Below are 13,551 nucleotides of genomic sequence, written 5' to 3'. Positions count from 1 at the left end.
GAAGGACAGCACGTCAGGCGTGGTAGTGCACACCTTTAGTCCCAGCACTCAGGAGACAGAAGCAAGTGGATCTCTGAGTTCAAGGCCAGCCTGGTCTACAAAGCAAGTTCCAGGACAGCCAGCACCGTTACACAGAGAAATCCTGTGTTAAGAAACAGAGAGAAGGGGGCTGTGGGGGTGGGAAGAAAGGAGAAAAACAAAAACACCTCCAACAGCACAACTTCTGTTTACAGTTTAAAACAAAACCCAGCACGCTTGGAAAACAGTATTCTTTTCTAATGGGCACAGGGGAGTAGAAATGTATACAGAACCGGAAAGAGGTAAAGAGGCACATGCTGAATGGTCCCAGATATTCTGAAGATGGAGGCAGAGGAGTGCTTGAGCCTAGGAAGAGCCTAAGCCATGCTGGGCAAAATATGGAGACATGCCTCAAACAGAACAAAAAGAATCTGAAAGGAGGTAAAGTTAGTTTGGTGTTGGGGCACAAAGAGGTCATATCCTCATATATGATGCTTTCGTCTCTAAAAATAAATAAGTGAATGAACAAATGAATAGGCTTTAGTCTGCTGTGTGTGCATAGCATGACTTTAGTCAGGAAAACCTCTGCTACAGGTTCTGGACACAGAAAACCCAGGTTGTTAGCTCAACAGCAAGCAACTTCCCTGCTAAGTCTTCCTTACTTTTCAGGGGCCATGCAATACTATAGTGTTTGCACAATTATAAAATAAAGTGTTCCGTACTGCAGGGGGACATATAAGATAGTGTAGTGAACACTCGCCCTTTCCTACTCCTTCCTTACTATAGATGTTAAATAAGATCAGTTAAGTTTCAGATGCTACCAGCTTACCACATAGTCAATTCAGCACATAAAGATATCTATCTATCACCTTCAAAGCCTGGCACTGTGGTGCATACACCTTTAATCCTAGCACTTGTAGGCAGAGGCAGACAGGTCTCTGTGAGTCGGAGACCAGCCTGGTCTACAGAGTGAGTCCAGATCAGTTCAAGCTGTTTCATAGTAAGATCCTGTCTCCAAAACAGAAAAAGGTGTCTTCAATCCCAAGTCCCACCCCCCAGCCTTAGCCACTGGGTGAAGAGCAGCTGACGAGGACAGTAGGAACACCCCTCTACCACGGTAAACAATCCTAAACACAAACCTGTAAGTGACACAAGAGAAACAAGAATAAACCAGAAAGCACAGGAGTGGTTATGTGGGGAGGCCTGCATAAACCTGGGCATCTGACTCGAAGCCACAGTCACGTGAGGGAAATGCAGGGAAGTTACTATAGAAAGCAATGACCTGCAAAAAACTAACTGCAAATCAATATCCCACGGGGGGGGGGGGGGCCTGAGGGGAGAACCAACCTCAGTAACTGCAGAGCTGTAAGGCCAAGGGCCAAGAGAACTGGGCGAAGTCCATACATCTCATTAAAAATGCTTCCCACGGGGTTGGGGATTTAGCTCAGTGGTAGAGCGCTTGCCTAGCAGGCGCAAGGCCCTGGGTTCGGTCCCCAGCTCCGGAAAAAAAGAAAAAAAGAAAAAAAAAAAAGAAAGAAAGAAAAAAAAATGCTTCCCACAAGGCGATCCTGAAATTACTAACACATCTTTTTACCCACACATATGACCATCATGGGAACCAGGATTTTTACTACTGGGGTAAGAAGTTATACTGCAGGAGAGAAAGGCTAAAATGAATCCTACTGTGTCAGACTTGAATCAAAGAGAATTGTATAAGCTAGCTTTTCATTTGCACATATGTATAGGATGTAAAAATATGGATGCATTCATATGTGAGTATAAACACATTTCCTGGTTCTATCTGCTGAGACTTTGAACTCAGGACTCCCCAAAGCCACCAAAGAGTATACCTAGCACTCAGACCTTCATCCCCAACTGTCAATCTCCACTGAAAGGCACCAGGCTCCTACAGAAGAGGCTGATGAGAGGCGAAAAAGCAGGAGAGATATGTGTTACAGTCCTGTGGATGGACCCTGGGCCTTCCATATGCCAGCAGACACTCTTACCACTGAGCCACTCTCTAAGTCCCTTTAAAAAGTTTAAATGGTTCAACACATTAAGTTCAGATGACAAAAATATCAGGAAAAAGAAAGGCAGCAGCTAAGCCTCAGTTGAAGCTCACAGAGCCTACATGACACTGCGCAGGGAAGGCTGGATCCTGTGACTCCTATGATGAGAATTAGCCAAGAAGGACATGATTTGGGACTCTGCTAACATCGCCAGCATGATATGCTGCAGCAGAAGAGCAAAAAGTGACAGCCTGACCCGGAGGCTGAATGGGGCCATTCAACAGCCAGTTTAACTGCATCAGCATAAATGAAACGGGTTGCCCAACACAAAGCAGAGCCCAACAGACTGCAACTCTGAAATGTTACTTTTCACACATGAAGACATTTATAAAAATCAAACTTCTTGTGAACATGGTGGAAACTTTCCAGAAAGAAGTACATCAAGTTTGCAATCTCATGTAATCATTAATACTTGGACCAACACAGAAAGTTTACAGTCTAAGAATAATTGAGTGCACTCTATAAGAACAGGCACTGGCGTGTCCTACACCTTTGTTAGTTAGAAAATGAATCCTTTTATTTTACAAGTAATGAGGTTCCAATATTTTAATTAAGAACTATGAAAGCCAGGCATAATAGGAGGTAGAATGGTCAGGAGTTCATGGTTATCTTCCGCTATGTAGGGAATTTAAGGTTAACCTAGGCTCCATGAGTGTCTAAAGGAAAACAAAACTAAACAACTTGGAATGTGTTGAAGAATTTAAATTAAAGCTCATATTTTCTCCTCCCTTGACCCCTCTAAGAAAAATTTATCAAGAGATGGGCGTGGCACTGCACACTTTTAATGTAGGCAGAGGCAGGCAGGTCTGAGTTTGAAGCCAGCCTGGTCTATAGACCCAGTTCCAGAATAGTCAGGGTTACACAGAGAAATCCTGTCTTGAACCCCAACCAAAAAAAAAAAAAAAAAAATCTAACATGAGAAAAGTCACATTCTAATACTTTTTTTAAAGATCAGAAAAAAGGGGAGCTAGAAAGATGGCTCAATGGTTAAGAGCACCAGTTCTTAACAATGGCTCAGTGGTTAAGAGAACCATCAGAGCTCATGGTGGTTCACAACCATCTATAATGTGATCTGAGGCCCTCTACTAGCATTCAGGTGTACATGCAGATAGAGCACTCACATAAATACATAAATAAATCTTCAAAAGAAAAAAGATTAGAAAAGTGTGTGTGTGTGTGTGTGTGTGTGTGTGTGTGTGTGTGTGCGTGCGCGCGCGCGCCTAGAGCTGTAGTTAGAGGCAGTTGTGAGTCCCTAGCAAAGATACTGAGATGTGACCCTGGACGGCCTGCAAGAGCAGCTCACTTAACACTGCATCACCACTTCAGACTCCTCAGTCAATTCTTATAGGTCTCAATACAGTCTATCTATGAGCCTGGTCCTTAGCCAGCTTCAGATCCCCAGTAACCACAGAGCAGCAAATGGTAGCAAAAACGCCCACAAATGTGACAAGACAATCTTAAAAGAGCGTCTGGGCAAGGGAACAGCTGCATGTGCTAATGGCTAATCAGATAGAGCTGACCAGCCCTGAACTGTGGCCACTCACTCACTCACTCTCTCTCTCTCTCTCTGAGGGGAACAGAAAACACTCAGACAACTGTCTTATTGTAAGAGCTGAGGCATGGACCCTGTGTCCCTAGAGCCCACTGAGCCACTCTTAGGCACACTATAAGATAGGAATGTTCCACGAACATTGATTGTATCAAGGAGCAACAGAAGGCACTGGTGTCCGCAAAGTCTGGTGGGCTTTCGGTGGTCAGCCATCTTGTTTTGAGTCCTCAATCTCACTTTCTGGGCATTTGTTAGAAGGTTGGGGCTCTTTGCCACTAACAGACTACATCACTCTAATTTCCATGTACCCTAGGGACAGCTTTAGTTACTTTTCCTGTTCCTTGCACACACGCTTGTCACTACCCATCACTGTTGCTTACTAAGGGTGCAAGGAGAATGGAGCTGGTGAAGCTCCCTGTGGTTTCCCCTCAGGTCAATCTGGACTCTCATGCTTGCATCAGGATTTTGTTAGGGGGTTTCTGAATGCTCTCATCTCAGTCTGTTTTGTTTAGTACCATTTCCCTTAAAGTCAGGATTAAATATTAAAAGCAGTTTTATATTAAGGAGAGTACACATTTTCTGAGCCATGAACCATTTCAATAAGGTAAAATGTTAACCTTTCAAATGTTAAAGAAGGAGTAAGAATAGCTACTTTCATTAGAAAAGAGAAGAGAAGAGCACACAGGGTGGTTCAGGCCTTTAATCCCAGAACTTGGGAGGCAGAGGCAGGTGGATCTCTAAGTTTGAGGCCAGCTTGATCTACACAGTGAGTTTTAGGACAGCCAGGACACAAGACAGTACCTCCTAAACTTCCCCATTAGAACCCCTCCGACATCGGGATAATTACCATTCAGAAAGAGATAAGTATTCTAACTATAAAGTGAGCTCACACAGTTTAATTGTCTCAGACACCTACAGCACCTGCTATTCTCAGCGCACTACTGTACCAAAGGATCCCCAAAGAACAAACAGGCTAGAGCTGAACAAGGCAGAACTCTCAGGCCTCCAGGAGACTTCTGTGTGAGCTAATCTCTTAGGGATCTGAACAAAGGGGAACACTGGGAAGAGAAGATGCACACAGACACCTAGTGATAAGTACGTCATGGTCTACTCCACAACTAAGCTCAGCAGACTACGCTGCATGACTGGGGCATGATAACTGTAAGGGAATTTCTCTTCTAGGCTTCTGTCTTTTAAACTTCTTATATTGGTTAACTGTGACCGTTCAATAGTCAAACCAGTGTGGCTTGGTCTCATTAACTTCTGGTTTTCTCTCTCCTTTTTTTTCTTCAGGGTTTTAGATAAATTGGGAAAAAAGTAGGATTATGCTAAAAGAGCATAACAACTGTCCCAATGTAGCTGGTGACTCCCTCTCCAGTGCGCTTATGATGACGACTTCAGGTCTAATGATAAACATGTCTATCAAATGAAAAACCTTAAAAAAACAAAAGGACACATTAGCCAGGTGGTAGGTACTGGCCTACACCTTTAATCCCAGCACTCAAGAGGTGGAGGCAAGCAGATCTCTGAGACTAAAGCCAGCCTGGTTTACAGAGTTCCAGGATAGCCAGGGCTACACTGAGAAACCCTGTCTCAACACTCCCCCCTCCCCCCAAAAAAAACCCTGACGCATTGCAGAAATGTTTCTGTGTATAAACTACTGTGATATTTGTATGATCCCCTAGAAATGTAACTTTGAGGTTTGTATATTTTCATGATTCTTCACATAAAGGCTAAAGTCATTGTGTAGAAAGAAATGTGGCATTTGGGGACCACAAATACGGTGATTGTCAAGACACTACTAACATAAACACAGAAAAGCCTCTCTTGTGAGCTGGAGAAAGAGGGAGAGCAAGATGCAGTTCCAGATATACTGTTCCAGAAGAGCATAAACTACAGAGCTAAAGAGCTGTTGTCACACATCTTCCTGACAGGAAAATATACACTCTCCCAGCAGCAGTCCTGTTCATTAAATCCCAAAGCACAGTGTGAAGCTCTCAAACACTTCCCTTTAAACTTCTTCCTTTCCACCCTCCAAGAGTGTAGCTGGTTTGAACATGGGTTTACAAGCCCTCCTCCACCTATTTCAGGCTGTACTGTGTGCTAATCAAGTCAGCCACATGAGGTGCTTCCTTCCCTCAAGACAACCCTTTAAAGATCAGAGAAGCACTCTTGCCTCATAGGCCTATAATTACTACAGAAGGATCTCAGCATTTTAGAGCTGAAGTGTCCTTCAAAGGCTACTAGGGCAAAACTCCTTTAAGATGGAAAAAAAAAAAAAAAAGAAAAAGAAAATACATGCAAACCACTAAGCCCACTACTAATTTCATCTTTTTCTTTTTAAAGACAAAGTCTCATTCAGAAATCTAAGCTGACCTCAACTAAGAGGCAACCTCCTGCCTCCACCTCTAGAGTTACAGGATTATAATCATGAGCAACCATCACCAATTACTATATTTCTTTTTTTCCTTCCTTTGGTTTTTCGAGACAGGATTTCTCTGTGTAGCCCTGGATGGCCTGGAACTCATGTTGTAGACCAGGCTGGCCTAGAACTCACAGAGATCTGCCTGCTTCTGCCTCCTGAGCATATTTATGGGTTAAGGGTGTACACAACTCACCACCTGGCATATTTCTTTAAGCAAAAGAATAATAAAGAATGTTGACACTGAATGGCTCTAAGAACACGACTCTGCTGTCTGGATAAGGCTGTTTTCCTTCAGGTCCTAAAAGTCCTAGATACAGGCCCACAGTTAAATACTTGGCACTTGGAAATGTTAATGAGAACCCACTAAGACCTACGCTGAAGAATCAAAGGAAGCTTTAACTAAATGAGTAACCATGCTCTGAGTAAGAAAGGGAGGTCAGCATGAATCTAGGAACTGACTTCAAACCAGTTCCCATATTTAACATAATTCCAACCCTAATCCACCCAAGGCATGGATGTATATAAAAAAGGCTTCACAAGAACACAAGAACTAGAGGGAGTAGAATCTATCTACACTTTACCAAGTAATAACAGCTTAGAAAGCCATAAATTCATCATATTTGTATCTATAAAAATGATCACCTCAAGCTGGAGAGATGGCTCATTGACTGTTCTTCCTGAGTTCAATTCCCAGCAACCACATGGTGGCTCACAATGGGATCCAATGCCCTCTTCTGGTGTGTCTGAAGACGACGACAGTGTATTCACATATATAATAAATAAATAAAAATTTAAAAAATATATACACGTTTCTCTTATGTGCACCTGTTATTAACAATAAGGAAAATAACTCCTTCCTAGAGTCAGAGAGAGAGAGAAAAGGGGGAGTGAATCCAGATGCTCAGGGCAAGATTCATCTTAGGTAATTCTTCAGGATATACATATTAAGGAAAAAATAATTCCAAACATGTCTTCCTCCTCCTCCTCCTCCTTGTTAAGAAAACAGTTCATTAACTGTAAGTGGGAACTTAGTCACTTGGGATGAGTAAGTGTGAATCTCAGCTCCTAACACTGTACGTAACAGGATTCTAAGACCTGACTAGAATTCCAGCATGTGGGAGGACAGAGAAAAGGTAAATCCGACCACACATGTCATCAGAGAAGTCTTCATGCAACCATCGGTCAAGTCAGTAAACATGTTCATCTTGTACTTGTGAGGTGTCTGGCTTTGTGTGGTTTGATTTTGTGATTATCTAAAGAACCCAGGGCCCCTGAACATCCTAGACGGGAGGCTCTGCCAACTACAACTTTCTCCCAGTTTTTGTTTTATCATTTCTGTACTGGAGTGTGGGTCTGGCTATGTTTTCCAGGACTGGCATCAAATGACCCCCTCCTCAGCTCCCTGAGTAGCTAGGACTGTAAACCCACCAACATGACTGGCTACAGTAGCTTTAGCCTTCTCTCTCTCTCTTGAGAAACCTCCTGTTATTTATCCCTGTTTTGTCCTCGTCTAGCTTGAAGAGAGGAAAGGAGGGAAGGAAGGCTGCTGGCTTGTATCTGGAAAGGCTTTTCCATCTGAAAAACTCCAAATGAAAAAGCAGTTTAGGATGAATGACTCATTACTTACTAACATGGCATAGAAGAATATAATCAATCAAAACAAAACAAAAACAAGCTTTCCAGATCCTGAAACAGCTCAAGAATTCAGTTCTAAAATTTGAATTTGCCTTCATTTTAGGGATTACCAGATCCCCTCACATTCAGCTTTATGTATGATCTTTGATGAAGGGCTCTGAGCGTGTACTTCTAAACTTAGTTACGTTGCATTTATTTTTAGAATTCAAACTTGGAGCCAGACCTAATGGTACAGCCCTGCAATCTTGACTACTTGGCAGGCCGAGGCAGACCAATTGCAAGTTCAGTTCAGTCTGAGCAACGTAGTGAGACCTTGTCTCAAAATAAGATCAGTAAAGAGGGTTGGGATGTAGCTCAGTGAAGGAGCCTAAGACAGAGGGTCTAACCCTAGTACAGGGGTTTACTAATCCCAATCAGTCACTTGCAGCTCTGCAGCTCGGTCTTTCAAGTAGACAGGACATACTTACATAACAGGTCACTTTCCTCCCCCAGTATCTGCTAGACAACATGTGAACAGAGTCAATTCTCAGTGCATAAAACCCAAGACAATGTGCACATTAAAATGGTTAGTCAGATAATTGTTTGATATAATAATGATGTACTATTTAAGTTTTTAAACCTGAAATAATCTAACACCCAGAAAAAATAGATGGTTAATCTATTGGGATCACTCGGCAAATACCCAGCCACTAGAGAAAAAGTCATGCTCCTCACCCCCAGAAACTTAAGTGTAAAAAGACAGTCAATGAATTATTTTATAGTTATATTCATAAATGTATCCATGAGTGGTGTTAAGTACTAGGAAGAAACAACAAGGAACAACTTAGGTTCAGGGAGGGCTCATTGGACACTGATTATAAAGTGGTATTTGAGCTGGACCCTGAGGATGAATAAGAGACTAACAGGCTCAGGGCTCTTCTGCCTTCTAGAGAGGACCATTTGCAAAGTATCATAGGAAGAGGAAGGGAGAAACTAAAAACAGCTAAGCGTTCACAGTCTAGTCCAGATGTGAGTGAAGCACCACGACGTTAACAAAAGAATCAGAGACAAGTGCATGGTGAATGTATCCAACAGAACTGACAGACAGACTCGGCCATGACCTTGAGAGAACACAAAGCAATATGGAAAGAGGAAGAGGATATGGGATCAGTACACATATGTGGTGTGTGAAGAGTGAGACTGACAGCAGGCTCATGACGTACTGTGGCATACCTGTGACTTTTGGAAACCACCCTGTGAAGGAAGGGCCCTAAGTTACAAGGCATAGCATAGATAACTATCGCCTGGGTAAGCAATGAGTCAGATAAAAATCTGTCTTCTGAGATGACAGCAGAACAAACGAAACTTAAGACAGAACATGCTTTGTCCTCAGAGGGTCACACTCTATTTATATAACAATGTGCTACACCTAATAAACAATAGATCTGATTATTTTATTAATTAATTTATTTTTAGGCAGGGTCTCCCTATATAGAACAAACTGGCCTGGAGGCCATAGAGATCCACCTGCCTCTGCCTCCCAAGTGCTAGGATTAAAGGCATGCGCCACCATGCCCAGCAAGAGAATATTTGGTACAATACAATGCTTTATTAATTGAAATTAAACAAGAGTTATTTATTAAAAATTCATTGAGAAAAGGAACCTAGCAAATTAGAAAATATAATCATAAAGATACTATATGCCAAAACATACAAAAATCAGTACATCCCTGCTTAATGTGCCAATGTCTTACTACAAATTTGTTTTACCTTTCTTTAAAGAATGCAGTGCTGAGGTGAAGAAGGTCAAGTATCCAGGAGGCTGGGGAGAGCCACTGAATTCGAAGTAGCCGAGTACTCCAGGCTGCAGGGACAAGAGTACAATTAGGTGACAGGCATTGTCGGCCTTATGAGTAATAGCTGCTACCTTACAGATCTGAAGTATCTGAAAATATGTGGTGCTAGGCATGGATGGTGAACATATTGCCACATTTCATTTTCTACATCTGACTGCCCGAGGAAGGCTGCGTGTGGGCTGTGGTGAGGGAAGGAGCCTTCCCACTGTGCCCCTCCCTCCCTAAGCGGACCTTCCCACCCATATTGGCAGCACAGAGCCCTGGCAGCAAATCCCACACGTTCAGATTCTCATTCCTTGTAGTGCTGGGTATAGTATAGCAATACTAACCAGTACTCGGGTTCTATTATACCAGTAGCATCACTGTACCTTTCTTGGGTTTCTCTTTCAGTCACTTCCTCTCTAAATTTACTTTCTCCCTTTGGTAGAAATTGGGCTACATTTGATTGGCCTCATCTGTAACCTGGTCCCTTCTTTTTCTCCACATCCAATACCATATCCATCCAATACAAAGAAACTCTGGCCTTCCTTCTCCACTATCCTCAAACTCAATGCCATCTGCTTAATCTATTCCTCTAGGGTTAGCAGAGAATAACCCTTCAATATGCCAAAACAATTAGCTGTTCTCCACCATACATCTGCCTTGCATGGCACTCCTGTCTTGTTTGGTTCTGTGGCAATGACATCTGTCTAAAGATCCTAACAGTTAAGAGATCCTTGAGGAATGATTTTCTTTTCTTTTCTTTTTTAAAGATGTATTTACTTAATGTATATAAGCACACTGTAGCTGTCTTCAGACACACCCAACCCCATTACAGATGGTTGTGAGCCACCATGTAGTTGCTGGGAATTGAACTCAGGACCTCTGGAAGCGCAGTCAGTGCTCTTAACCGCTGAGCCATCTCTCCAGCCCAATCCTTGAGGAATGAACGATGGAGCTACAGTCAGAAGACTTAAGCTCCAGCCCAAGCTTCAGGAGCTAAATGTATGGCCTCGGGGTGATCACATAAGCAATGGTTTCTTACCAGAAGCAGCACCAATTCCTCACATGGTAACTAACATGAAGGGAGAGCCTACAGTCATAAGCATTAGTCTGATATAAATGGGCCCTTTTTAGCCTGATGCCCTCAGCACCACGCTCTTATAGTAACTGGAAAGGCAGAGCCTTGGGACAAAACTGGACACAAAGATTTGAGACAGAAGTTTCATATGTTGATAATATTTAAAACCAACGTTAACCAGTCATGGTGGCTCAAAGCCATAATCCCGCCTTCAGAAGGCATAGTCTGTTCTACATAGTGACTTTTAAGACCAGCCAGGGTTACAGTGAGACCGTCTCACAAAATAAATAAATAAATAAATAAATAAATAAATAAATAAATAAACAAATAAACAAATAAAAGTAAAAATAAAATTAAAAAGCAAAGAAAAGGCCCAGAATGGTGGTAAAAACAGGAGAAAAAGAGTTCTGAGTTGCCCTTTTTTAAAAAAAGATTTATTTATTTTATGTATATGAATGAGTACACTGTAGCTGTCTTCCATTACAGACGGTTGTAAGCCACCATGTGGTTGATGGAAATTGAACTCAGGACCTCTGGAAGAGCAGTCAGTGCTCTTAACCTCTGAGACCCAGTTCCAAGTTATTATATATGAGTTTGAGGCCAGCATGGCATGCAGGAAACTGTTTCAGACAACAAAAATTTGTCGTGTCCTCCAACACCCCCCCCCCCTAAATAGTGTGCTGCACAAAACAAGTTGTTTCTGGTTTATAATGAAGATTCTTCTTTCTAAGCTAAACTACCTGCTAGATTCATTTAAGTCAACTAGCTTTCATTCTGGAAAACAAAACAAAGTAAAACCCTGAGACAAAATGTTTAATCCTAACATCTAGAAAAATCTAGCAAGTAGTCTATTTCTCAAACGGAAGAAATGAGGAAGCCGTCTCTTCATGTCATTTGCTGTACGGGATGGAACCCAGAGCCTTGGATAAAGGCTCACTCTCCATGTAACCCCAGCCCAGGACAAAAGCGAATGCTGGACACTAACGTTTTTGTTCTACTCCTTCAGAACACCTTCTACAAGGCAGCCCACAGTAGATTTACAGCAGAGCACATTTGCCTTAAGATTCCAGCCGTTCCGTAACAGAATGAGCTTTCCTATCATGGACAAAAGACAACCTTTCAGAAATTCTAGAAACTGTTAATACTGTACAAAAACAGAAACTAATATAATGATTCATTTAAACTTCTTTAACTTCTGATCACTCTCCTAAACCAAAGCCAATGGAATAAATTAGTTCCAAATATTAATAAATAAATATCCCGCGTGAATTTCATTTCTCTTTCCACATCACACTACCTTACAGAAGTTCATGGACGTGGACATGTGCATGATGATCCACAGTTACTTGTCTACATCCATGAATGAATACACTTACATACGTGTAAAATAAACATCTACACAGATTGAAAGTAAAATGAATACAAGCTCTGGTTCTCCAAGGAACATCGCAATTATTTATTACATCTGCATGTGTGTCTATACATGCTGTGGTGATGCTTGGGGGTCAGGAGATGATATTCAGGGGTCAGTTCTCTCTGCTATGTGGATACTGAAGATCAAATTCAGATTGTCGGGCTTGGGGACCCACAATCTGGGTTTACCCACATTAGATCTTGGAAAATGAAAAACACCTGGACCATTTGCAGTGCCCTTTGAGAGCAGTAAGTTTAAAGTTTACTGTCACTGCAGCAAACTGTAGTTTCTAACAGTGATGGGTATCTGAGACTGTCAAGTAAGTAGTCTGAGCAAGGATATTCACCAAACACTACAATGCAGAACACAGCAAAAGTCATTTTCATTCCTCACTGTCAAAGGAATGAAGAACAGAAGCTTTACACCGTACAAGATGATCAAAAGCTGAGTAAACTCTAAAATGCTACCTACTTAAAACACAACCATGAGACAGCAGAGACAGGTCAGCAGTTGAGAGGAAACACTGCTCTTGCAGTGGGCCTGAGTCCAGTTCCTAGCACCCATGTCGGGCACTTCACAACTGCCTGTAACTCAACTCCAGGGCCTCCAACACCCTCTTCTGGCCTCTGAGAGCACCTGGATTTATGTGTATATACCATCTGATGTGCAAGTAACTAAAAATAAAAAAAAAAAAAATTGGGGTTGGGGATTTAGCTCAGTGGTAGAGCGCTTGCCTAGGAAGCGCAAGGCCCTGGGTTCAGTCCCCAGCTCCGAAAAAAAGAACAAAAAAAAAAAAAAAATTAAACTATCACAGGCATAGTCTACCCTAAGTGCTAGCTAAGATACAATTCTGTGGCAGTGTGTGCTGAGTTGTGAGAACTGGCATGTTTGATAACATAATCTAATGTTAATACTTCAAAATAATATAAAGGGGGTGGTAAGATAAGGTGGTAGTGTCTGTTCATTTCTGTTGCAGGTTGTCTAAGTTATCAAACAGCTCTGGTTATGCTGTAGGCAAAGCAAAATCTGCAGAGTTCCACAAACTTGCAATGTCTGTCCAACAGAAGATATATCATTACTTAACAAATACCATAAATTAGTGACACATACTGCAATTCTTTTCACATGTCTTGCTTCCACCTGGGTGAGGAAGAAATAGATCTCCATACAAACTTTAGTAGACTTGAGCTTTCATATGCTTTGCCACATCTGTGAGCTAGCTTGCAACAGACAACTCCGATCCTGTATTTAATGTCCTCACAGATTCCCTTTTGGAGAAGATAGCTAAGGACCTGGGCCAACCTGGTCCTGAGAAGCAGACACCGGGCTTAGGTCCTGGTAATGGTCTGTTGTTTCTCCTTATTCCCAGAGGCTTAACCAGCTCTGCAGTAAACAAGCCAGCTGCCTATCTTTACTTCTTTTCTTATTCTTTATTTTTTCTTTTGTTTTTTTGAGAGAGTTTCTCTGTGTAGCCCTGGCTGTTCTGGAACTCACTCTGTGGACCAGGCTGGCCTCAAACTCAGAGATCTGTCCACCTCTGCCTCTC

The 13,551-nt window shown here is 42.1% G+C and overlaps 1 protein-coding gene across 4 annotated transcripts in view; it reads right to left on the bottom strand.

The window, feature by feature from the left end:
- Txndc11 (thioredoxin domain containing 11) overlaps window positions 1–13,551 on the bottom strand; it is a 57,495-nt gene that overhangs the window by 21,407 nt on the left and 22,537 nt on the right. For all 4 annotated transcript variants that reach the window (XR_010055165.1, NM_001127532.1, XM_008767481.4 and 1 more), the window contains 1 exon segment: window positions 9,446–9,539. Coding sequence is in view for 2 of the 4 variants with exons in the window: in NM_001127532.1 (NP_001121004.1) it covers window positions 9,446–9,539 (94 nt within the window). In the remaining 2 variants the exon portion in view is untranslated.

The sequence above is a fragment of the Rattus norvegicus genome, chromosome 10, assembly GCF_036323735.1.
Source record: "Rattus norvegicus strain BN/NHsdMcwi chromosome 10, GRCr8, whole genome shotgun sequence".
NCBI classification, from domain to species: domain Eukaryota; kingdom Metazoa; phylum Chordata; class Mammalia; order Rodentia; family Muridae; genus Rattus; species Rattus norvegicus.
This window is presented reverse-complemented; position numbering and strand designations above follow the sequence as displayed.